This window comes from Eptesicus fuscus, chromosome 5, assembly GCF_027574615.1.
Source record: "Eptesicus fuscus isolate TK198812 chromosome 5, DD_ASM_mEF_20220401, whole genome shotgun sequence".
NCBI lineage: Eukaryota > Metazoa > Chordata > Mammalia > Chiroptera > Vespertilionidae > Eptesicus > Eptesicus fuscus.
In genome coordinates, this window is record NC_072477.1 from 35,584,761 (window position 1) to 35,610,659 (window position 25,899).

Sequence of the window (25,899 nt, forward strand, 5' to 3'; positions counted from 1 at the left end):
TTTACCACTGGATTAAGATACATTAAATATGTTTGTTTTTAAAACACAATTTAGGACTTTTAAATACCCTTTAAAAGTACTAATATGTATTTCTCTAGAAATGGGGGTGAAATATACAGCATTTCCCAGTTTTAGAGTAATGCCTATTAATGTCTCAAGGGACAGTAATGTTACCAAGACCACAGTTTGGTAAATGCTGCTTTAAGGAAATGCTTATATTCATATAGACTCAGGTTTTGTTTGTTGTTGTTGTTGTTGTAAATGTACTTTATGAGTCAGGATAGGCCATTTTCAAGAAAAAAGATATTTTGAAATTCTTAATGCTTATTCCCATGACTGATGTAGATGGACTAGTAAATATAGCGGTAAAATTTTAAACCTATTTTTTTATTGGTATATTTTCTACACATTTCCTTTTCCATTGAATTGTAAGTCAGAAAAGTTTAAGAATGTGGAGTTAATTTCAGAAAAATACATCTTGAGTATGTAATTTAATATTTACTTAATTGACAAAATGTTGACTTTTTTTTTTTTTTTTAGAGTTTTGTGAAAGACCAGTTAGAAGAATGTAGGAAGTCTGATGCAGAGCAGTATCTCAAAAATCTCTATGACTTATATACAAGGTATATTTTTAATTGTTATAAAATCATAACAGATCTTTGATTTTAATGGTTTTTTTTGAAAATGGGCAAGTATTCAAGTATTTTGGAATAATAGTTTGGCAGATAGCAATGTGTCTTTTAGCATTAAATTCTTGGCTTATAGGTTAGTATTGTACAAGAGTAGTATTCTTAGTACATTAATTTTAAGGGTATTATGCTTTATATTAATGCATTCTAATGAAACAAAGCTTTGTTTACATTGTTTAAACTAAGACTTGAGAATTTTGTTTTTAATTGTAAGCTAATTCACTGTTCTTTAATTTTTTTCTCCAAGAACTAGTATAATTATATTTATCTGCAGTTGAAATTTTAGAAATTGAGGAAGTGACAAATTCTTTTTTTTAAAATCTTTATTGTTGAAAGTATTACATATGTCCCTTCATTTTTCCCATTGACCCCCTTCAGCCCACTTCTGCTGGACAAATTCTTTTAAAAATGACAATTTCAGCTTTAAGTCTAATGTGAGAATCTTTTTTTGTAAAAGACAGTGTTAAACTTAGAAATATTATATCAGAAGTTTCATATGGAGTTTTTACCCAGCCCTATTGCTATTCTTCAGTCATCATTTTGAGAGGAAAGTTTTGAAAAATAACCACAATCCAAAAGTTCTTATAAATAACAACATTATTATGAGCCTGTTTTCAACAATGGGAAACAGAGAATTAGAGAAAAGTCACATGGACAAAGACCAACGAGAATGAACAGAGAGTAAATCCCCTCAGTATTCTGACTTGTGTACCACGTCATGAATGGCATTAGAGCATACTTGAAGACTTTCTGCCACTTGTTGCCATTTCTAGACTGGTTGGTTGCCTCAGTTTCCTCTCCTAAGCCATCACTAGCAGTTTATGGCAGTTTTAAAACCATAATGTTCTAATAAGTACATTATTTCTGCATCCTAATAAGTACATTCCCAAGCTTTAAGAAATGGTGGTTTAACATAAGCTATTAAATTTACATTGTAAAAATATATATTCCTTAGTATTGTTATTATGCCTAAAATATATATTAATCTTTTTTTCCCCTCTTCCATGAAAAGAACCACAAATCTTTCCAGCAAGTTGATGGAGTTTAATTTAGGTACTGATAAACAGACTTTCTTGTCTAAGCTTATCAAATCCATTTTCATTTCCTATTTGGAGAACTATATTGAGGTGGAGACTGGATATTTGAAAAGCAGAAGTGCTATGATCCTACAGCGCTATTATGATTCAAAAAACCATCAAAAGAGATCCATTGGCACAGGAGGGTGAGTGTTTATGATTAATAAGACTAAAGATATTAAGAACTTTATTATATTTGGACAAAGTTGTCCAATATTGAGTCATCAGAATTTTTTATGAAGAACTCTTTTAATCCAATTTGTTTATAACATTGATCAAATCCTGTCCCTTGAACCACATATTACAAATGACCTAACATAATATGATTAAAATGTAAAGCAGAATACCAGTACTATAAAGAGCTCTATAGATTCTTTTTTAGTTTCAAACTCTGTAAAGTATTTCAGGTTATTAATCAGGAAGCAATTTTTTTTTAAATTATTATAGGTGTGAAAAAATACAGCCAATAGACAGTTCACAGTTTAGGTACCCTGAGCTTTTTAATGATTTGTACATAAAATTATTTAATTAATATCTTAAAATTTGTGATTATTCACATACTAGAAGATAGTGATTTGCTGAAAGAATTGGTGGCACCTCAGTAATCCAGATCTCAACTGTCTAGAACCCAGTTGATTCTAGGATGAAGCAGAATGACTTCTGTGCAGCCATATAACCAGGGTCCAGAGTCCACATATGTACACACTCAAGTCAGTATCTTATTTCCCAGTTTGTTGTTTATTAAATAATGATCAGGGGGGAGGTTATAATTAGGAATAAAAATTGACATCTGAAAGGCAGGAGCAAGTAAAGGAAAAGAAAAACTAAAGAACAATCAAACATTTTGAAGTAAATTAGTTCACAGTAGTCTGGAGCTACATATTCTAGGATAAAAAAAAAAAATCTAACCCAATGATACCACCATATAATAAATGTTCAAAGTGACCCTTTAGTTGTTAAGGAAAGCGAAATTATGTTGAACATATCTTGTTTAATAGTGAAGAAATGTTTATTGGGATTTATTATAACCATTATATTTAAATCATTTAATATATTTTAAAAACATCATATTTTAAAGTTTATTTTAAGCAGAACCATTTAGTTATCTGGAATACTAACTTCTTTGGAGTAGCCCACTTCCTACAAAATAGAACAAGGAGTTTTTGGCTATTGAGTCAGAATTGTAGAGCTGAAAGAGCCTTTGGAGATCATAACTCTGAATCTCCTAATTTTTCAGGTGAAAGTCTTCTGTTTAGAGATTTAAGGCTCACTTCTCTTTTCAGAACTAATTATTGGAATTAGAACTTTTAGATCTGGCTATTGGTCCATTTTTTTATTGTTGTTGATGTATACTAACTTTGAGAGTACTTGAAATGAAAATCTATGTATAGTGAAGTGTTCTTTTTTAATTGGTTAATATGATGCTCTAGTATTCAAGATTTGAAAGAGAGAATTAGACAACGTACCAACTTGGGGCCAAGTATCGATACTCATGGGGAAACCTTTCTATCCCAAGAAGTGGTGGTTAATCTTTTACAAGAAACCAAACAAGCCTTTGAAAGATGTCATAGGGTAAGAGTAATTGTAAATTTATTTTACTAATACATAGTTGTGTATTTTAAGTTTTGCCTCATTTATACTAAGATATAAATCTGCTGTCTGGTTAGGAAGAACTATTTTTTTGTAATAAAAATATATAGGATTTTTGTTTTTAGAGAACAAAATTACTTTAAAATTATTTAGAAGTACATTTGTAAAAATGTTACGGTATGACACACCTAGGTGGGTAATGAGTATATTTGGTACAGTAATATATTTAATTTTCTGAATACTGGAAATATGTTAAAATATTTCTAAATATAGTCCAACATATATCTCAGATCGTCCAACATGTAGCTGTCAGCATACAGGGTGGGGCAAAAGTAGGTTTATGGTTGTGAGTAAATGAAACAGTTTATTCTTGTGTTAATATTTATTTATTATTGTATTATTTTTCATACAAACAACTGTAAACCTACTTTTTCCATACCCCATATTTATTGTTTGAATCATAGCAACTCTAAATCACCACCTTCTGCCTGGAAAGTCACAAGATTAAAATTCAGTTCAATTCAGTGCAACCCAATCCAACAAATATTATTATGCATTTACTTTGTGCCAGCTGCTGTGTTAGACATTGAGGTTATAAATATTAGATATATACACTACTTTTGAATAGTATGGAGAAAGAAAGTCGACATGTAAAGAATTGATGTAAAGTATGTCTGCACTGCTGTGACCAAAGAGGAAGCAACCAGTTCTGCCTGGTTAAGGAATTGAGAAAAAGTATATCAGGAAAGGTTTCAAAAAGGAGACATTTGAGACCTGGATCTTCAAAGCTACATAGGTCATCTTTAGGAAGATGCTGCTAGCAGGCTGTTTCAGGCAGAATAATATATGTACAAAAACGTATACAAAGATCAATTATGCAGTATGAAATGCTTGAAATAAAAATGTACATTGGGGAGAGTAATAAGAGAGGAGGTTGAAAAGATAGAGAAGAACTCTTTGTATACCATGCTTACAAATTTGGACTTGACCTTGTAAATGATGATGGCAGCTTTAAAGGATATAAAAAAGGGCAGTGTAATAAGCAAGCAGGTTGATTTTTATTTCCTTTTTAAAAAATAACTTTGAGCCCTAGCCGGTTTGCTCAGTGGATAGAGCGTCGGCTTGTGGACCGAAGGGTCCCCAGTTCGATTCCAGTCAAGGGCAAGTACCTTGGTTGCAGGCTTCTCCTCAGCCTGGGCCCTGGTTGCAGGAGGCAACCAATTGATGTGTTTCTTTCACATCGATGTTTCTGTCTTTTCCTCTCTCTTTCCCTCTCTGAAAATCAATGGAAAAATATCCTTAGGTGAGGATTAAAAAAAACAACAATTTTGACATTCAATAAACTGCATATATTAAAACAATTACATACATTTGATAAATTATGTGTACAGTTTAAAGCTATAACTGTAGTCAAAATAATGAAAATATTTATTACATCAAAAAGTTCACTCTTGCCCTTTTGTCATTTCCTTTTTCTCTACCTCCAATTCTATCGTCAGGCAACCCCTGATCTGTTATGTGTCACTACAGATTAGTTTTCTAAAGAGGGGACATTTGAGGACTAAGTCTTAAAAGCTAAAAAGGATATCTTCAAGAAGTTGATTAATTTTCCAGAATTTTTTATAAATGGAATTATAGTATAGTATATACATAATGTTCCTGTCTTCTTTCACTCAGTATAATTATATTGAGATTCATCCATGTTTTGTGTATGTATTAGTATGTTCCTTTTCATTTCTGGGTAATATTTTATTGCATGAATATACCCAATTTGTTTATTAATTTACCTATTGATGGAAATTTAGATTGGTTTCAGTGTTTGACTATTACGAATGAAGTTGCTATGAATATTCATGTATATGTCTTTATGTGGTCAATGCTTACATTGCTCTTGGGTATATACTTAGTAACGATATGGTAGTAGTCATTAAGATACTGCCTGTTTTCCAGAGTTAATTGTTTCATTTGACATTCCTACCAGCATTTGACATTCCAACACTGGAACCAATCTAAAAAGTTTGAGCCACCAATACTCAAAACAAAAAGCACTCTTTATTTTATTGGGGGATGGGATGGGGAAATCAATAAACTGATGTGCTATAAAATATGAAAGGCTCAAATCCTAGCTTCATTACTTCCTAGTTGAGTGAACTCTTGAGATGTTATTTAACCCTACAAAGCCTCAATTTTCATTTGCAAGGTGGGAATAGTAAGAATCGTACTTACAGCCTAGTCTTGAGGTGAGAATAAAATATGAAAATGCATGTACCATAAAGTACTTTTAACATAATATTTAGCACATAGTAAACCCACAATAATAAATGTTCATTTTGATATTGATGCTGGTGCAGATTAACTATTCAGTAAAAGAATTAGTAGTTATGCTGAGAAAATAAAATCTCTCTTAAAAAGTTAGAAAATTACCTCTCAAATTCAGACAATTTAATTTTTCAAATGTATAAAAATACATCAAAGAATATATACAGGGTTTATATGACCATACCCCCAATAAGAAATGCACTTTACGTGGCAGCTCAGAATATGTATATGTGTGCATGTGTGTGTGTATTTCATGAAATTATATTTGTTTTACTGTGTACATTAAGAGGGATTTTGCCGAAACCGGTTTGGCTCAGTGGATAGAACATCGGCCTACGGACTGAAAGGTCCCAGGTTCGATTCCGGTCAAGGGCACGTACCTTGGTTGCGGGCACATCCCCAGTAGGAGGTGTGCAGGAGGCAGCTGATCGATGTTTCTCTCTCATTGATGTTTCTAACTCTCTATCTCTCTCCCTTCCTCTCTGTAAAAAAATCAATAAAATATATTTTAAAAAAAGATGGATTTTATTATACTTTATTTTCTATTGGTTCTCTCTCCTTTCTCTCCTCTCTTTCTTATCACAATCCACTACTGGGATTGCAATTCAGGTCAGAAGAACATTATTGATCTAGTATAAGCCAGGAGAGTTGTAGGCAAATATGGAGCATTTTATGTATGTGAGAGAGACAGTGGAAGTGGGAAAGAAGAAGTGTAAGTTATTATTTTGATACCTGAATACTGATTACATCTTATACAAAGTTGATTGCTGAAAAAAAGTTGCCTTTTTTAAAGGTAGACTTGAGGAGTGATGTATTTGTTTTTTGTTTTTAAAGCTCTCTGATCCTTCTGATTTACCAAGGAATGCCTTTAGAATTTTTACCATTCTTGTGGAATTTTTATGTATTGAGCATATTGATTATGCTTTGGATACAGGACTTGCTGGTAAGTATATTTGTGCTATAATTTGTATTAAATTTTTTTGATCTGCTACGTTAAATTATATGCATGTTTTACATATATTCAGCTCTATGTCGAATTTAGTTCACTGCAATGAATAATGCTTTTTGAGCTATAATGCAAGGATTTGTTAGATGCTAAAAGCTATACAAAGACACAGTTCTCTCATATTGCTCACTTCAAGCAGGACAGGGTAAAATTACAGAAGTGAAATGATCAAAGTGTGTTACAAATTCTTAAGAATTTTATACATGTAAACTCTTTTCCTAAAGGGTTTTTCTTTCACTAATTTACACTGCTCTGGCATGTATGATCATGCCAGTTTTTCTGCACATCATTGAATACTTTTATTGAAAACTTTAGTGGTTAAAATATGAATACATACCTTAATTTTCATGTCTTTCATGAATAGCAAGGATTATTATTTCCTACTTGTGTATTGATTTTACTTTTTTCTCTTGTAAGTTTGTGTTGGAGCCCTTAATTTTCTTATTTTGTCTTTTGTGGGAAAATAAAGCACCTTTGATTTTCATTTTTAAAACTTTGAAAAAAATCATCATCCTATAAAGAACTCTAGGTATTTTTATATCCTCATTTTCTGTGAATATTTTTCCTCGTCCCTTATGCCTTTTATTTATTTTTCCCCAAAGCTTTATTTGCTCTTAGATAATGCAGTATATTTTGGATTTTACTTTGTTTTTTAATTGAATGTATTGCGGTGACATTGGTTAGTAAAATTATATAGGTTTCAGGTATACAGTTCTATAGTACATCATCTGTATACTAGAGGCCTGGTGCATGAAATTCGTGCACTTGGGGGGGGAGGGGTCCCTCAGCCCAGCGTGTACCCTCTCCAATCTGGGACCCCTTGGAGGATGTCCGACTCACAATCTGGGACTGCTGGCTCCTAACCACTTGCCTGCGTGGCTGCCTGATTGCCCCTAACCACTCTGCCTGCCAGCCTGATAGCCCCCTAACTGCTCCCCTGCTGGCCTGATTGACACCTAACTGCTCCCTGCCGGCATGATTGACACCTAACTGCTCCCCTGCAAGCCCGATCACCCCCAACTGCCCTCCCCAGCAGGTCTGGTTGCCCCAAATGCCCTCCCCTGCAGGTCTGGTCCTCTTCAGCTGTCCTCCTCTGCTGGTCCCATCACTCCAACTTCCTTCCCTGCAGGCCCTGTCACCCCCAACTGCCCTCCTCTGCTGACCTGGTTACCCCTAACTGCCCTCCTCTGCAATCTTGATTGCCCCCAAATGCCCTCCCCTACAGGCTTGGTCCCCCCCAACTGCCCTCTCCTCCCGGCCCGATCACCCCCAACTGCCCTCCCCTGCTGGCCATCTTGTGACAATATGGGGGCGGCCATCTTGTGACGATGTGGGGGCGGCCATCTTGTGACATGAGGCTGTGAGGGTCAATTTTCATATTACCTCTTTATGATATAGGATTGTATTGTGTGTTCACTACCCCAAGTCAGTCTCTGTCCATCATTTATCTCCCCTATAGCCTCTTCTATCCCTCTTCCTTCTCCCACCCCCAACTTCTTCCCCTCTGGTAATCACCATACTACTGTTTGTGTCTGTGAACTTATTTTCGTTTTTTTCTCTTTGCTTAATCCCTTCACCTTTTTCACCCAGCCCCTAATCCCCTTCCCCTCTGGAAGCTGTCAGTCTGTTCCCTAGAAACATAAGTATCTAGGGTTAGAGGGACCTTAGAGTTTATCTATTACTATTACTCTTTTATAAAAAAAGAGGGAATTGAAATTTGGAACAGTTAGCTGTCTTTTGAGGGGCCTGAATGTGGAGTAGCCTGAATACTATGCTGAAAATTAGGAATTTATTTTGGCCCTAGCTGGTTTGGCTCAGTGGATAGAGCGTCAGCCTGAAAGGTCCCAGGTTCAATTCCGGTCAGGAGCACATGCCCAGGTTGTGGGCCTGATCCCCAGTAGGGGGTATGCAGGAGGCAGCCGATCAATGATTCTCTCTCATCATTCTGTTTCTATCTCTCCTTCTCCCTTCCTCTGAAGTCAATAAAAATATATTTTTAAAAGAATTTATTCTGTAAACAGGAGAATAAATTTTTTTTTGAGAATAAATATTTTTGAGGCAGTAGTGGAGAATATGGTGAGTGAAATGAGTAAGTTTAAATATGTTGCTATTGCATAAAAAATAAACAGATTTGAACCATGAATCTAGTTTAAAATTTATTTTAACTGTTATCAGAGAGAAAGAGACCTGGCTATAAGAAAAATGGTAGAAGTGTGTTCATGGCTCAAGTGATTCATTGGGCACAAGAGAGTGGGAAGAGGAAGGAACAGGTATAGTTTAAGATGATGCATTGATTGATTGATTTTTTGGTTTATCTCAGCAAATAATGAAGATTATAGATGGTGAAAATTTGGGCATAAAAACTTTGGATTAATTTTGTTACGGTTATTAACAAGTTTAATTTTACTTTTCTGTAAACAAAAATCATTGTTGATTTATTAAAACAGCAGTTACTTTTATTCATGTTGTATATACAAAAACCACATTCATTTTTCTTTCGCCAAGATGAACTTAAAGTATGATTCTAACATATACACACATGCCTTCCAACTTTAGGAATTCCTTCTTCAGATTCTCGGAATGCAAATCTCTACTTTTTGGATGTTGTGCATCAGGCCAATACTATTTTTCATCTTTTTGACAAGCAGTTTAATGACCACCTTATGCCACTAATAAGGTTAGTCAAATTTTCTTTGGTATTTCAATAAATATAATATTCTACAATTTAAAAAAAATATTAAAAGTAATACATGTTCATAGTAACATCAAACAGGACAGAAAGGTGTGAAATTAAAAGTAAAGGTCCTTTGCCTTCTTCTTTGCCTCCTATTTTCTCTTCTGTGGTATTCATTTTGATTTGTTTGAAAAGACTGAATCTCATATCATAAACATATCTGATGTGAAAGAAGGTCTCTGGCTTGTACTCACTTGTAATATAAAGACATACAACACAAATTTTATTAGAGTAATAGGATCGATTTTGATCAGAGCACGTAAAGTTTGGTTTATATCTTTCTATCAATTTATGTGAATTTTTAAAGCACATGAGGATTAAATTAAATATTGTATATGTTAACATGCTTTATAAAACTATATGTGTACTTTATTATTAAAGAGGAAAACTATTCATATAAAAGATAAAATTCCAGGCATTTTGCTGTAAACATTGATATGCCAAGAAATTAGTTGAGAAACAATCTCAAAGATAAAAAACATTTGTGATCTGTGAATCACACTTTGAAAGGAAATTTACTTATTCTCATAGCCAAGAATTCACATAACTACTAGGGAAGCATATTCCCTATTATTTTGGGTGTTTTTGATATTTAGGTAGCATTGAGAAGGCAAATATTACTGTCAAGTTTTTTGTTTTTGTTTTTAATATAAGAAAGCTAAATATAACTGTTGGTCTCCAAATTTTATTTAGTATAATTTACTATGTTCTTAAGACTCTGGTGATAGTCTGTAACTTTTCTTACTATTATAACAGATAATTAATAAACAAGAAAACCAAATAATTCCAGAATTTCAAAATCACATTTTTATATTCTTTAGGGATGGCTTCTCAGAGCTGAAAGTAACAAATCTAAATCTTCCTTTTCTCTATTAACTTACTAATAACAATGACCTAGAGGTCCGGTGCACGAGATTCGTGCACTGGAGGGGGGTCCCTCAGCCTGGCTTGCACCCTCTCTCAGTCCAGGACCCCTCAGGGGATGTCTGCCTGCCAGCTTAGGCCTAAGCCAATAGTTGGAACGGGCCCAAGCCAACAGTTGGAAATCCCTCTTGCAGTCCGGGACCCCTCACTCCTTACTACCCGCCTGCTCGCTGCTCCTTACCACTTGGCTCGCTGCTCCTTAGCGCTGCCACGGAGGCAGGAGAGGCTCCTGCAACCGCCACTGTGCTCGCCAGCCGTGAGCCCTATCTTTCTGTATAGTTGTCTGTGGGCCAACTGCTCTCTCCCTTATCATTTAGGGCGAGCAGCATGTGAGGGCAGAGTGCACTGTCATGGAACACAGAGGGCTGCCCGGAGCTGAGGGGAGTGGTTGGGCCCATGGGGTGAGAGGTGGACACAGAGGACGCTATCTCACCCAATTGTGGGGTGGGTTGGCCGGCCTTCATCTGTCTGACCCCACACAGGGAGGGACTGAGCAGAGTGGGGCTCCATTCCAGTGCCCTCTCTCTGATTCCCAGCAATAGGACCTGGTCGACAGGACCTGATCTCAGGACGGTGGCCACAGCTGCAGAACATAGATCTGTTTCAAGAAAAGTTGGGAATGCAGACTTTCGTGTGAGCCCCTATTCCAAAAGTTGGCAGTTTATTCACATTGTGGCCAAGACACCTTCAAGAGTAATATAAGTGGGTAAAGTCAGGGCCATTTCCTCATCCAATCTCTCTGAGGCGCGTGGACAGAACCAAGTCTCAGCTCTTCGCAGGACACTTCCGGGTTTTTGGTTGTTTTTTTTTAAGCCTAAAGGACAGTAGTCTGTCTCTATTCTTGTTCTTTGGGATTTTTTCATCGTCGGATAAAAGGATACGGACATTGGGGCAATCCTCTCGAGATACAGTATTACAGTTGCACCCATGTGATGACAACAGTGCCCCTCAGAGGGAGGGAGCCGACAGATGGGGAGCAGGAATTCTGAAAATCAAAGCAATGACAGATATGCTAAGCCTTTCCTTCGTGCGTCTGACATGCCGCCTCAGGTGGCCTGCAGGCCAGGCATCTGCTGGACCTTTACCACGTGATGTTCTGGCAGGCTGCCCTGGGCCCTGCTAGGTGGTGTGCAGGGCTACCTGGGCCCAGGGGGAGTCGCCTCTCCCTCCCCAGCCCCCCGCCCCAGCCACTCCTGGTACAGCTCCTATACATGGGCACTGTCTCGGGGGCCACACCGGGATGGCAGCATAGATGCCTTCTATCTGCCACAGCAGTGCCCTGTCTGCACGCCCGTCCTCGCCTGGGCCTGGCCCTTGCCACTTAGGCATGCCTGGTGCAGGTCACAACCTCCACAAAGTGGCAGGGGAACTTGCCCCTCTACAGCTTCAGGACCACTTCTGGATGTTACGAAAGCCATAAGCAGCCTCAAAGCATAGCAGAACCTCTCCATCCCTTTCAAGGGTGAGGTAGGTGAGCGCCCCCACGTCCTCGTTGAACAGCTCCTTGGCCATGTGCCTGAAGATGTGCGCCAGGTACCTGATGGAGCTGGCACCCTCGTGGAGCCTCACCTCCTCCTCCTTCATGTCTCCAAACAGTGTTCGTGGTGGCATGTTCGAGGCAAGGTCTTGCTGCATTATCTGGACAATTTCACCACAGTCAGCACCCTGGAAACTATGCAAAGCTGTGGGAACATCTTCTCAAAGGGCCTCCAGTTTCTTGTCATAACACGGGGCCACAATGACATGGAAAATTTTGTCAGGGTACAGGTTCTGCCATCTGGCGAAGTAATCCTTCACCAGAGAGCTCATGATCTGCTGGGGAGACTTGGCTGTGCAGAGGTGGGGGGTGATGGGGTGACCCAGCACGTGCTCTGCGTATCGAACCCAGCCGGGGCAGGCAGAGGTCAGCATGGGTTGCCAGGGCCCTTCCTCACAGTGCTGGCAGTACCGACGCACAAATTCCTCCTGACTCTCCAGGATGCTGAAGTCCACAGCTATCTTCATGCCAAAGACAGTGCGCCCCAAGGCTTTTGAGGAAGCCTGCGCCTTCAGGATGCATCAGTGACATGAGGCTGAATTTAGCAGCAAAATAAGGCAGAGACTGAGGACACATGGACACTGCCAGCACCTTGTACTGTGAGGTATCACATTTCTTATTAAGGTTCAGAACACGGAAGAAGTCCTCGGTGTTCTCTTGAGAAACTTGGACTCCTTCCTCTGCGGTCACACAACTGTCACACGCCAGGCAGTCACTCAGAAATATCTTGGTATTGGCCACCTTATAGAATTCTCCCTTCTCTCTGTTCTCCTCAGCCGGACGTTGACTGCGGCATTCTTTTGGTCATCGGTTTTTATTTTTTTACTACATTCCGTCCTTGTGCAGTGTTCACACTTCATCTGGCGCGGGACGGGCGGGGGCCCGGCTCAAGTGACCTGGAGGAAGCACGGGGAGAGCAGTCACCGCTGGTTGCCCCTGGTGCTGCTGGTGGTATCCTTTCTTCCTTGTGGAGTGTCTAGGGAGGGGAAGCGGCTGCAGTGCCTGAGGCCGAGTTCCAGGAGGCGGCAGCACTGTCTGGATCGTGCCGGTGGCGCTGGTTCGTTGGTATCTGGCCTGTCCTCTGGAGATTCAACCTGCAGGACTACTAAGGGAGCCAATCCCCAGTTCTGCCCCGCCTCCACCACCGATTGATTGGAGTCTGAGGGCTGGGAGGAGGGACTAAGCGGTCTGCCTTCTGCCCACCGCTCACCAGTCGCTGCTGCCACAGATTCATCAGAGCCTGAGGGACCCCGGTTCCCCTGTTAGCCATCCCCTGATCAATGGAGCCTACTGTTCAGTCGTCTGTCCGGTCATTTAGGTCGTGACAGCCCCTGGCTTTTTATATATTAGGATACTAAATACAGTTGACCCTTGAACAATGTGGAGGTTAGGGATGGCAACCCCCCTAACTTCTCACAGTAAAAAATCTGTGTATAACTTGACTCCCCGAAAACTTTACTACTAGCCTACTGTTGACTGGAAGCCTTACTTATAAAATAAATAGTAGATTAAAACACATTTTGTACATTATATGTATTATATGCTGTATTCTTATAGTAAGCTAGAGAAAAGAAAATGTTATAAGAAAAAGTTATAAAGGCCTGGCTGGGCATGGCTCAGTGATGAGCATCGACCTATGAACCAAGAGGTCATGGTTCGATTCCCGGTCAGAGCACAAGCCTGGTTGTGGGTTTGATCACCAGTGGGGGGCATGCAGGAGGCAGCCAATCAATGATTGATGTTTCTATCTCTCCATATCCTTTCCTCTCTGAAATCAATAAAAACATATTTGTTTGTTTGGTTTTTTTTTTTTTTAGAAAATACATATACAGTATTTTAAGAGAAAATACATATATGGTATTTATTGAAAAAAAAATCCATGTCTTAGTGCACCCACACAATTCAAACCCATGTTGTTCAAAATCAACTATAATTACTTTACTACTTATGCAATTTTTTGATTTGAGAGCATATTGAAACATGTATGTGTGTAAATGTATGTAATAATACACATATGAATATGAAAAACTTAGAATTATAAGGCTACTAATGTAATTTTTTTTCTTTAAACATTCAATAGCTCTTCTCCTAAGTTATCTGAATGCCTTCAGAAGAAAAAAGAAATAATTGAACAAATGGAGATGAAATTGGACACTGGCATTGATAGGCAAGTTGTTAGTTTTACTTTTTCTCTTACATTTCTAAAAATTACAAAAATACCATTATAGTAGTATAAAAATGGTTTTCAGAAATGAAAAAAGTCTTATCTTAATTTTACCATCCTGCTATACCATTTGACTTTATTTTTACATGTTGATTTTATCCTTCTTAGAATGTTATTTTTATTAGTTCCCTAAGTTTATTATTTCTGGAAGCCAGTATGTTTATATTTACTTTTAAACCAGATTCAGTTAAAAAACTTTTTGTAACCCCCTCCCCCCCCCCACTCGTTCTCTCTCTCACTCCTTCCCTCTTTCTCCAGTGGTATGTAACAGAGGATTTTATTTTCATTTAGAATTTTCAGGCTTATATCTGAAATGCTTTAAATAAATATACTACTAATTTTCTAAAGGTAGCTTCCACTAAGTGAATGCAAATTCTACATTCAAAATATTTTTATAATGTTTATTGTAGTTAATTACCTATTCATAGTATAGTGTAGTACAGTGATGGCGAACCTATGACACACATGTCAGCACTGACACGCGTAGCCATTTGTGATTACACGCGGCCGCTAAGGCGGCCGCATGCTGAGGATGAAACATTTGCTGCTCCTGAGGATGAAACACTTGCGAAATAATGTTTTTTCCTCAAAGTGACACACTACCTGAGTTATGCTCAGTTTTTTGGCGAAGTTTGACACACCAAGCTCAAAAGGTTGCCCATCACTGGTGTAGTGGGTCTTTTTTTTTTTTTTCTTTTGAGATCATGGTGGGCATATGTTTATGGTGATTATAATAGCTACTATGTATCAAGCATTTGCTATGTGCCAGGCACAGTGAAAGAATCTTTGCCTGTATTATTTCATATATTAGGTAGGAAATAGTTTTCTATTTTACCGATGAGGAAGTGGAGGCTTAAATAAATTAAGTAATTTGCTCAAGATTACTCAGTTAATGTTGGTAGAGCTGGGACTCAAATTCTTAAGCCCATTGTACTAGGTCTGGGCATATCTTTCTTTTTTACTGTAATTCTACTCCTCTCCTATTCAGGAAAGCATGTTTGAATACAAGTTTAGTTACTGTGCTGTTATAAAGAAAACCTGGAATCCACTTTATTTTGTTATAAAGTAAATAATTTTTACTTTATTAGTATTAACAAACTTGCATTTCACTTCCCAGTTTTCTTCTAAGATCAGGAACTACCATAGAAATGTGATAATAAGGGGAAAAAATAAAATTGAAGAATAAAACGAAAAATAGGATGTTAAAAAATTAATTACTGAGACCAGTTTACTGAAGAATTAGAAGAATCCTAGAAACTGGTCTCTCCCTTTGTTTTTAGTCAGGACCACATGAGATTATACATACATAAAACTTCTTTTAATAAAATTATAATACACACATTATGTACATGATAATCAGTACTTAAAGAACGTATGTGTTTTTATAATCTAAATCCTTCATACTAACTTGTTTCTTCTTGCTTTGCCTCAGACTACCTGAAAATCATGTTTGAGAGGTGGGGAAGTTGAATATGTTAAGCCTTCAAAAGTATAGGAAGTACAGATTTCCTAGTTGGCTTCTTAATATATATTAGGTCATTTATTTTCATCTTTCCATGTAAGCCTCAGTTTCAGAGTATTTACATTAGTTGTCTAATTGAAGGCAAAGTGGTCTGTGGTGGTCTTTTGAATGTGCACTTCAGTTCTCCTTTACCCATGTATGGTGAGGCCAGGAGGTGAGCTCAGCATTCACCTGCATCCCTGCTGATATTTTCAGACCAATATCTATCTACTGTTAGGCCCTTTGCCTTTGAAGCTCACATCATCTGCCCCCTTCCCCCCACCTTTTTTGTTGTTAATCCTCACTTGAGGATATTTTTTCCATTGATTTTTAAAGTGGGTGAGAGGGAGCGGGTGAGAGAAAGAGAAAAAAACATTGATGTAAGAGAGACACATCAATTTGTTGCCTCCTCTACCCCGACCAGGCCCGGGGATAGAACCTGCAACCCAGGTATGTACCCTGGCCTTGAAATCAAACCCCTTACTCTTTGGCTGACACTCTAACCATTGAGCAACATCAGTCAGGGCTTCCCCCACATCCTTTTTTTTTTTTTTCCTGTTATCAGTTTCCTAAATTTATTGAGGCTTTGGGCATCTGATTCACAATTTTCCTTTAAATCTTAAGTCTTAGGTTATTTCCACTTGCATGTGTGTGACACAGTCCTTTTGTTGAGCATCTCCACTTTAGCTACCCATTTTCATATCCTGTTCAACCTTGTTATCACTGGTAACAAAATCCTTGAAACTGAATAATCCCACAATGCTCACAACCTCCTCTTCTTCCAACCTGCTTTCTGACCTCAGCAGGAACTCTAGCCCTTAATATTGTCATCATTTGCTAATCTCTTCTTCTTTTCCTAGCTTTACTTGATTCATTATTGTGCTTATATTGCTTGATTCATCCTTGAATTACTCTCAAAATTACCCTAAAATTCATTTTATTTAACCATAACTATCTTAAATATTCTAAACTCTGGATCAGTGCAGTCTTTTTATTCTCATAACTAGGTGACTGATTACTATTGGAGAATATCACATAACTCAAACATTATTGAGGTTCTTATAAACCCATGCTAGGTGTTCAATATCACTTGTCCCCAGCCTCCTGCTTGTCTTTAGACTATGAAATTCATGTTCTTCTCACCTGTTCTTCCAAATTTAGCCATTCTTCTTAAGCCCTCTATCTTTCCCCTTTTCTAAGCATTATTTATATATACTTGTTGAGGAAGTATGTATATACAGGCTGCTAAGATTTTAAAGATTTAAATGAAGTATTAGGTGAATGAATCTTTACCCCATTTTGAGCAGGAGCTAATAAAACTGAGAGTTTTTTGACATCAAGATTTTTTTTGAAATCCAGAGCCTACCAATAGTAAAATAGTTATTTGTTTTTTAAAATATATTTTTATTGATTTCATAGAGCAAGGGAGAGAGACAGAAACATCAATGATGAGAGAGAATTACTGATGGGCTGCCTCCTGCATGCCCCCTACTGGGGACCAAGCCCCCAATCCAGGCATTTATCCTACCCGGGAATCAAACTGTGACCTCCTGGTTCTTAGGTCGATGCTCAACCACTGAGCCATGCTGGCTGGGCAGTAAAATAGTTTTCTGGTGATATTAAATTAAGTAACTTTAATTTAGCCCTGGCCAGGGTTCCTCAGTGGTCAGAGTGTCAGCCTGCACACAGAAGAGTATTGGGTTCAATTCCCAGTCAAAGGCTTGTATCTGGGTTGCAGGTTCATCCTCACCTCTAGTCTATATATAAAAGCCTAAGCGACCAGGGGCCACATGTTCAATGCATAGGCATGGAAACATGGAACAGACTGATGAATCTCAGAGGGAAGCGGGGAGGGCGGGAAGAGATTGACCAAAGATCTTATATGCATACTAGAGGCCAAAACCTGCAGTCCGACATCCCCTAAGGGGTCCCAGATTGCAAGAGGGTGCAGGCCAGGCCAAGGGACCCCACTGGTGCACGAATCCATGCACTGGGCCTCTAGTTTATGTATAAAAGAAAAGCAATGGAAAGAATATCCTCAAATTAGGATTAACAACAAAAAAAGGAAATGTTAATTTAACTTAGTACCTACACTAATAAAAGAGAAACATGCAAATTGACCACCACTCCGCTACGCCCACCAGCCAACCAGAACGTGTATGCAAAATAACCCAATTAAGATGGCGGCCGCCATGGAGCTGGAATGAGCAGGAGGCCTGGGTTGCCCCTGGCGATGGAGGAAGCCAAGCTCCCACCTGCTCTGGCCAGCCCTGGCCTCCACTCAAGGCAACAAAGTTTCAATTATAGAAGATAAATAAATCCCAACAAAGATGGCGGCTGCCATGGAGCTGGAGCAAGCCGGAGGCTTGGGTTGCCCCTGGTGATGGAGGAAGCCAAGCTTCCTGCCCGCCCTGGCTTGCCCTGGCCTCCGCTCAAGGCTATAAAGTTTCAATTATAGAAGATAAATAAATCCCCGATACCTGCTTCCAGCCGGGCCTCACCTATGCTTGGGTCACCGGGGGGCCTGGCTGGCCTGCAAACCACCACAGGTCCCTCACCCAGGCCGCCCCACACCCCAAGGGAACCCCCACCCTGATCCAGGACACCCTTCAGGGCAAACCAGCCGGCCCCCACCCGTGCACCAGGCCTCTATCCTATCTAATAAAAGAGTAATATGCAAATTGACTGTCACTCCAACACACAAGATGGCTGCCCCCATGTGGACACAGAATGGCTGCCACAAGATGGCCAGCAGGGGAGGGCAGTTGGGGGGGACCAGGCTGGCAGGGGAGGGCAGTTAGGGGTGACCAGGCTGGCAGGGGAGGACAGTTATGGGTGACCAGGCCGACAGGGGAGGGCAGTTAGGGGCAATCGGGCTGGCAGGGGAGCAGTTAAGCATCAATCAGGCTGGCAGGGGAGTGGTTAGGGGGGTGATCAGGCTGGCAGGCAGAAGCGGTTAGGGGCAATCAGGAAGGCAGGCAGGCGAGCAGTTGGGAGCCAGCAGTCCAGGATTGTGAGAGGGATGTCCGACTGCCCAGATCGGGCCTAAACTGGCAGTCGGATATCCCTCAAGGGGTCCCAGATTGGAGAGGGTGCAGGCTGGGCTGAGGGACACCTCCACCCCCCATGCCCAAATTTCGTGCACCGGGCCTCTAGTAAATAATATAAATAAGTTAAACAGATCAAATACATGCTGTTCTCAATTCTCTAGGACATTAAATTGTATGATTGGACAAATGAAGCATATTTTGGCTGCAGAACAAAAGAAAACAGATTTTAAGCCAGAAGATGAAAACAATGTTTTGATTCAGTATACTAATGTGAGTAAAATTATTTGATATGCTAGTAAGAATATCTGCTTTCTTAATACTTGTTAACTTTTTCATTGGTGTATCTAACTATATTCTATAGTCTGTTTCTTTCTTTTTATACGTAGAGATTAATGAGAAACTATATGTATTTTCTCCTTAGCTAACATGATACACATTTCTGTGTAATAACTGTAGAAAAATTTTACAGGCCTGTGTTAAAGTCTGTGCTTATGTAAGAAAACAAGTAGAGAAGATTAAAAATTCCATGGATGGGAAGAATGTGGATACAGTTTTGATGGAATTTGGAGTACGTTTTCATCGACTTATTTATGAGCATCTTCAACAATATTCCTACAGTTGTATGGGCGGCATGTTAGCAATTTGTGATGTAGCTGAATATAGGAAGTGTGCCAAAGACTTTAAGGTATGTATTCACAAATATCAAACTTGTAAATTGGCTCATGAATATCTGTCAGACCATTAAAAATCTGTACTGACTTATCATTTATGTAAAGCTAATAACTTTTGTTGATACTATAATGACATATAACATTTCCTAACTGAAAAAAGTACTCTAATTATATTTCCAATATTAACACATTTTTTCTTCATGCTTTATTTTAGACAAAGTCGTATTTCTATTCCACAGTCCAAATGACCTTATTGACTTTCATTACTAATGTTGTATATGTCACACATTAGCAAAATATGTTCCTTCTTCATGTACATCTCTCTGAAGTCACTTTTTCTTAAGGTTTAAATTAATAAAAGTGCTAAATAATGATAATTAGTTCTAGTCCACAAAAGTTTAAATGATTGTTACTATTGAAGAAAGTTGACAAAATATGTATCTTTTCAGAAAGATTATAGCTAAGTTTATGTAATGACTGAAATATTTGAGTTTTAACACTTCAGGAGCTTTTAAAAATTCTAATATATTAAACTGTCCCACATTAGTAAGTTCTGACTGACAGTTATATGTGAGAAGAATTTACAGAATAATTGTAAAACTAGAAATTATTTTAATGTTTTTTTCTTATCTCAATTTAGATCCCACTGGTGTTACAGCTCTTTGATACTCTGCATGCACTTTGCAATCTCCTGGTAGTTGCCCCAGATAATTTGAAGCAAGTCTGCTCAGGCGAACAACTTGCTAATCTGGACAAGAACATTCTTCACTCCTTCGTACAACTTCGTGCCGACTATAGATCTGCCCGCCTTGCTCGACATTTCAGCTGAGGTTGAATTTATAAGGGAAACGTGTTGTACTTCAGCAGACCTTGGTTGACAGAAAGAAAGCACAGGAGATTTCTTATGACATAGCCAACACTCTATGGAAAATGACTGTTTGGAAAAACAGCAGCCATACTTACCCTGGAGATTTTTTTTTTTTAATTTGGACTACTAGCCATATCTTATTTTTTCCCCTTAAGTTGATTTTTAGTACTGTTCTTGAACATACAAGTTTCACATCCTGTGATACTACATGTCACAGTTTTTATCCTGGAAAATCTTAGTGTCAGAAGGCAAATGAGATGTTACCAGAGGTCCAGTTCATGTTCTTTAACATATTCCACTGGGAATTCACCATCCTGTTTTATCAGTTGTAATGACCTTTTCCACACTGGTGATTATTAGTCAAGTTATTTTAGGTATTCCTAGAGAACTTTTTGCCTCAAAAGGTTAGCAATTGAGCATAATTTCTGTAATTGATTGATTGGATTTTTCTGAGGTACAACTGTAATACTATTTGAAGGAAAAAGTTTTACACTAAACTAAAACGATGAGATGTTTTATGTAGATATTAGGTATGGATCACAATATATCTGCCTCCTGGGTGAAAAAAACACACCACAACTTAAAGTTTACTATTTCTTATTTGGTAGACAGATTTTAAGTCATTGCTAGTAAGAAATTAATAAAACTACCTTATTTTATATTTCACTTAAGATAAGGTGGAGGACCTTAACATAAGGACCATATTTATTCATCATTTTAATATTATAAGGGAAGTAAAAAAGGTATAATCTAAATGGTGTATATTAGAAATATTGACAATGTTTAGCAACGATGCAATTCTTTAATATTTCGATGTAAATGCTAAACTGGAATAAGATGGGATGGCTAAATATGCAGATAGTCTTCTATTTTAAGAGGAATTGGGAATTGATAGATAACATATATCCTAAGTCTGGAGATGAGCTTTGCAAAAGCTAGTTGCTTTTCAAATCAATAGCTTCTGTTATTATCTTTTTCAAGGCATTTCTGAACCAATTCCTAGTGAATGTAGTTAATTGAATTGGCTTAATATGGTGACTTAATAAATCACTTATAAAATTTTAAACATCCAGTGGAAATTTAGGAAGGCCATTACTCTAAAAACTTGCTCTCTGGGAATGCATTCTTAACCTCGTGTAATTTCAGCTTCCATTGTATTCATAGTCTTATAGGAACAGATAAACTTCAATGTTCAACTCATTCTTGGTATTTTTTTCTCTAAGTAGGCTTTTGGCCTAATTTTGGAAAACTACTTTTCTTATAAGAATGTTTCTGAATGGTCATCCACTTTACCTAAACTTTCAGGTCTAGAGCTAGCTACTGTTTAAGTTACTGTTGACTGAATTTCTTTCTTTTTCTGTTTAGCCCAGTGTTATCAAGGTAAACAAGAAAAATGAAGTATGCCATTTCTTATTAAAGCAGTTAAGAAAATTGTGGCAGCTTTAGAAGGCTGTCTAGTTTTCTGTTCTTTAGCCAAGGGAGAGCCAGAATAGGTTTTGGATACTAGAGAAAGTTATATGCTTGTACTATTGCCATTTTTAGAAAGCTCTGATGTGAATTCAAATTATACCTCTGTTACTTAAAGCCAACAATTTTAAAGCAGTAGCTTTACTGGCCATTTGAACTCTTTGTATACAGTGTCAATTTGTAAAAAATGGGGAGGAGGGACCTCAAATAAAACATGAGAGAACATTTTAAGACTTCCAAGTCAGAGAAGTGCTTCAAATTATTTTGTTTGGATTAATTTTTTAAATGTACAGCATATACTTGTTGCATAGATATTTTGTTTATTATTTCCATGCTTGAGTTCTCTGCAGTATTTTCCTTTATGTCCATTGACAGGGCAGTGACAAAACTCATAAGTGAATACTTAACTTAGAAGTGTTAACATTAATGCTCAATAAACAAATTCCCTGCAATTGTTTTTTTTATTTCACTTCATATTTTACATTTAAGAACTCATACTGAATTTCATAAATTATTTTTATTTAAATTTTTAAGATGTTCCTTAGCATAGGTCTTCTCACTTTCTTTTTTAGTAGAGAAATAACTTCACTATATAATCAAGATTAGAAATTTCACCTGAACAGATTATCTAAGAAAAAGAATTTTTTGTTGTATAAAGCAATGTGCATTCTTCATATTCCAATTTAAAAAATATTTTTTATATTCACAGCCACTATAAAATTTTGCCCAAAATTTATGCTCAAAAGAGATGAGTAAAATGTACATGGTACATAGCAATAATGGAACTTTGTATATTAGTAACTTTAGCCAACATTTGAATAAGGATAATCTTTGCAATTTTCTGCAGTTTCACATGAGTTAACAGGCAATATTTAGGTAATATTTTGAAGTTAAAAATATACTCTAAAATATTGAAAATTAGTTTTCTAAAACTTGAGTATATTATATTTGTAAAAAATGGTACAGAAAGTGAAATACAGAGCACAAGTTTTAAGAAGGAAGTCTAGCCCAGTCAGTGTGACTCCGTTGTTTGAGTGCTGTCCTGTATATCAAGGGGTCAGTGTTCTATTCCCGCTCAGGGCACATGCCCAGATTGCCGGCTTGATCCCCAGTATGGGGTGTGCAGGAGGCAATCAATTGATGTTTTTCTCTCTCTCTCTCCCTTCCTCTCCTAAATCAATAAAAACATATTTAAACCCTAACTGGTTTGGCTCCGTGGATAGAGCATTGGCCTGTGGACTGAAGGGTCCAGGGTTCGATTCCAGTCAAGTGCACATGCCCAGGTTGCAGGCTCAATCCCCAGTAGCGGGCGTGCAGGAGGCAGCTGATCAATGATTTTCTCTCACCACTGATGTTCCTATCTCTCCCCTCTCCCTTCCTCTCTGAAATCAATAAAAATATATTTAAAAATATATATATATTAAAAAACAAACGACCAGACTTTCACCAAAAAGAAAACCTGCTAAGTATCTTAATTTATGATATATTTTAAGCCATTTTCCTTTCTTTTAAATACTTTATTCTCTGGTTCTTAGTGAAATAATTTAATTATCAGCCAGTAGATTGATTCAAAGTGGAGAATGTACTGCTCCCTTAAAATGCCTTTTTCTGATCTGTGATGAATATTTAAATGTATCCAGATAAAGAGATACATGTAATGTATTTTGTTCCTAAATACCACAAAGCCCTAAAGGTGGTCATGTTTATAAGGCAGTGCCTGAGGCATGCTTGAACTGTACGTGAGAGTAATTAATTAAGGTCATTCAGTGCATAATTTGTTAGTGACTTAAAAAGCTCACATCTGGTAGTTACACTTTTTTTAATGCAAAAATATTCGGCATATTTCCCATAAATTGCCCAATTCACTCACAAATGTGAGATGCTTTCTGGTAGCATACTCAGTTCTGATTTCTAATGGAGAATTTCATAACAAACATTCTGTGCTTTCATCCACTTATTTTAATTATATTCTGTTCCTGTAGTATTTTTTTTCTGCTTGAAAAAGTCTGTCCTAAAATACATGTGTGCTTAGTTTGGAGGAAAAGACAAGCCCATATTGTTAGAATAAATAATTCTACATAAAGTAAAAGCAGTTTTTAAATTAATAAAGATAACTACAGCTACATTTATTAAGTCCCATGCACTATACTAAGCCCTTTGCATATAGTATCTTATTTGATTCCAAAGCAGCCCTGTGGGTTGGGTACTTCTATATCCATTTGACAGTTGAAATACCTATGGCACAAAAAGGTTAAGTAGACCTGTTCAAGGTGTATAGCTAGTAATAGGCTAAGGAATAGGCTGAGATTGAAACGTCTTTCTTGCTCACTCTGTTCTGTATACAATTCTCCTTATGTAACATTAAATAGGTCCTTTTTTGTAGGCTCAATCATTTTGGTTAATCTGATTTTCTTTTCATCAAATGTTTATTTCTCATTGTAATGTTTAGATTATGAAGTTGACATACAGTATCCAGTTTGGTATTGTTTTTTTTTTTTAATGCTAGGCAGATAACTGTGGGCTTAACAAAATTGGTCATAGTTTTTAAATTTGTTTTTTAAAATTTTATAAGTGGTCATGAAATTTTAATTGAATATTAATTTTGTACCTAGTAGAAATAGTTCCATAAAAAACTCTCTTTAGTGAGTATTACTTTACATAATCATAATACTGTTTCTGCTTAATAATTTTATACTAGAAAGAGTCCAGGTATTTTGTATCATATCTTGTAACATGGGAGTAAATGACAACTCTTGGGAAGATATGAAGAAATCAGGACTTCTGCCTTCAAAAAACAGACTATTTTAGTGTCATAAGTTTGCCAGTTCTGTTAGTTAGTGCATTGGTAGTTCTTAAATGGCTAATGTTGGAATGAAAATGTAAAGGAAAATGTACTCAGTTTATTAAGAATAGGTAGTCATTTTTATGTATCAAAAATTGCATGTTTAATCTTTTTAAAAATTGCCTTAACTCTTAACTTTTATTTCTGCCACTGATCAGTTCTTATTCTTTTCAAATTTAGGGGAGAAACAGCCCCTCTCGAGCATATGAGAGAGAAACCTGATATATTAGAGTAAGAATTTTAATTGCAGATTTGGAGCAGCTAGGCAGATAACCGTGGGCTAAACTACGTCCTGTATACTTTAACACTGTAATATGGGAGCGAACAGTAAACTTCAGTTCTTGTGATTAATGTTACTTATGGGGGGAGAGACAAATAATTAACCACTCTTGCTCATTTTCTAAGTGGTTTAGAAGGTTGCAGTCAGCCACATCATACAAAGCCAATTTAAATATGAATATATTACATCATACTCGAACAGCAAACAACCTCAGAGGAAAATCATTTATTCAGAAGGCATAGATTTGTGCTAGACAGCCGTGATGCATTACAAATATATAATTATTTGCACTAATATTTGAGCAGGTGGAATGGATTAGAACATGGTCAACATTATGCTGCTGATAACATGTATTTTTCTATATTAATATGTACTGTGCAACATGTATTAAATTTGTCAATAATTCATTTTAGCCAAGATACTAATATTTATATTAGCATGTTAAAGAGACAGTATCCAACTGAGCCATTTTTAATTTAAAAGTCTGAAACTGGAATTAAGTTTACTTTCAAAAACCACTTAAATTATATTATAATCACTGGAAGGTCAGTGCAACAGATTTATCAGTGACTAGTAACTAATAGGAAGGTGCATAGAGGGTTAAGAATAGGAGTAGAAATCTGGAATAAGTTAAGTTTCACTTACAGCTCAGATGAGTGACTTCCTCTTCAGCATTGGCGATTTTAAATATATATATATTTTATTGATTTTTTACAGAGAGGAAGGGAGACAGAGAGTTAGAAACATTGATCAGCTGCCTCCTGCACACCCCCTACTGGGGATGTGCCCACAACCAAGGTACATGCCCTTGACCGGAATCGAACCCGGGACCCTTCAGTCCGCAGGCCGATGCTCTATCCATTGAGCCAAACCGGTTAGGGCAGCATTGGCAATTTTAAGTGAAGGAAAATGTTTATTCATTCCAGAGTATCTTCATATTAATAAACTAAGCCTGAAGATTGGATGGAACCAACACCAAGGAATTAATTTCCAGTGGTGGACTGTCAAATTTTTTAGATTAAACTTGGAGACTTAGGAAGTGTTCTTTTTTTATATATATAGGAAGTGTTCTTGATGTCCCTGTTACATTAAATAGGCTGGTGCTTTTGAAAGACCATCCC

General features: G+C 37.3%; 1 protein-coding gene across 2 annotated transcripts in view; it reads left to right on the forward strand.

Annotated features, from left to right (window-relative positions):
• The window catches only part of EXOC5 (exocyst complex component 5), a 46,882-nt gene extending 24,986 nt beyond the window's left edge, over positions 1–21,896 (forward strand). For both annotated transcript variants that reach the window (XM_008139008.3, XM_054716033.1), the window contains 9 exons: positions 541–623; positions 1,702–1,911; positions 3,196–3,337; positions 6,509–6,617; positions 9,237–9,357; positions 13,956–14,042; positions 18,812–18,920; positions 19,120–19,335; positions 19,962–21,896. In XM_008139008.3, coding sequence (XP_008137230.1) covers positions 541–623; positions 1,702–1,911; positions 3,196–3,337; positions 6,509–6,617; positions 9,237–9,357; positions 13,956–14,042; positions 18,812–18,920; positions 19,120–19,335; positions 19,962–20,150 — 1,266 coding nt within the window. In that variant the 3' untranslated portion in view covers positions 20,151–21,896. The remainder of the gene's footprint in view (positions 1–540; positions 624–1,701; positions 1,912–3,195; positions 3,338–6,508; positions 6,618–9,236; positions 9,358–13,955; positions 14,043–18,811; positions 18,921–19,119; positions 19,336–19,961) is intronic.
• Positions 21,897–25,899: the final 4,003 nt, after the last annotated feature.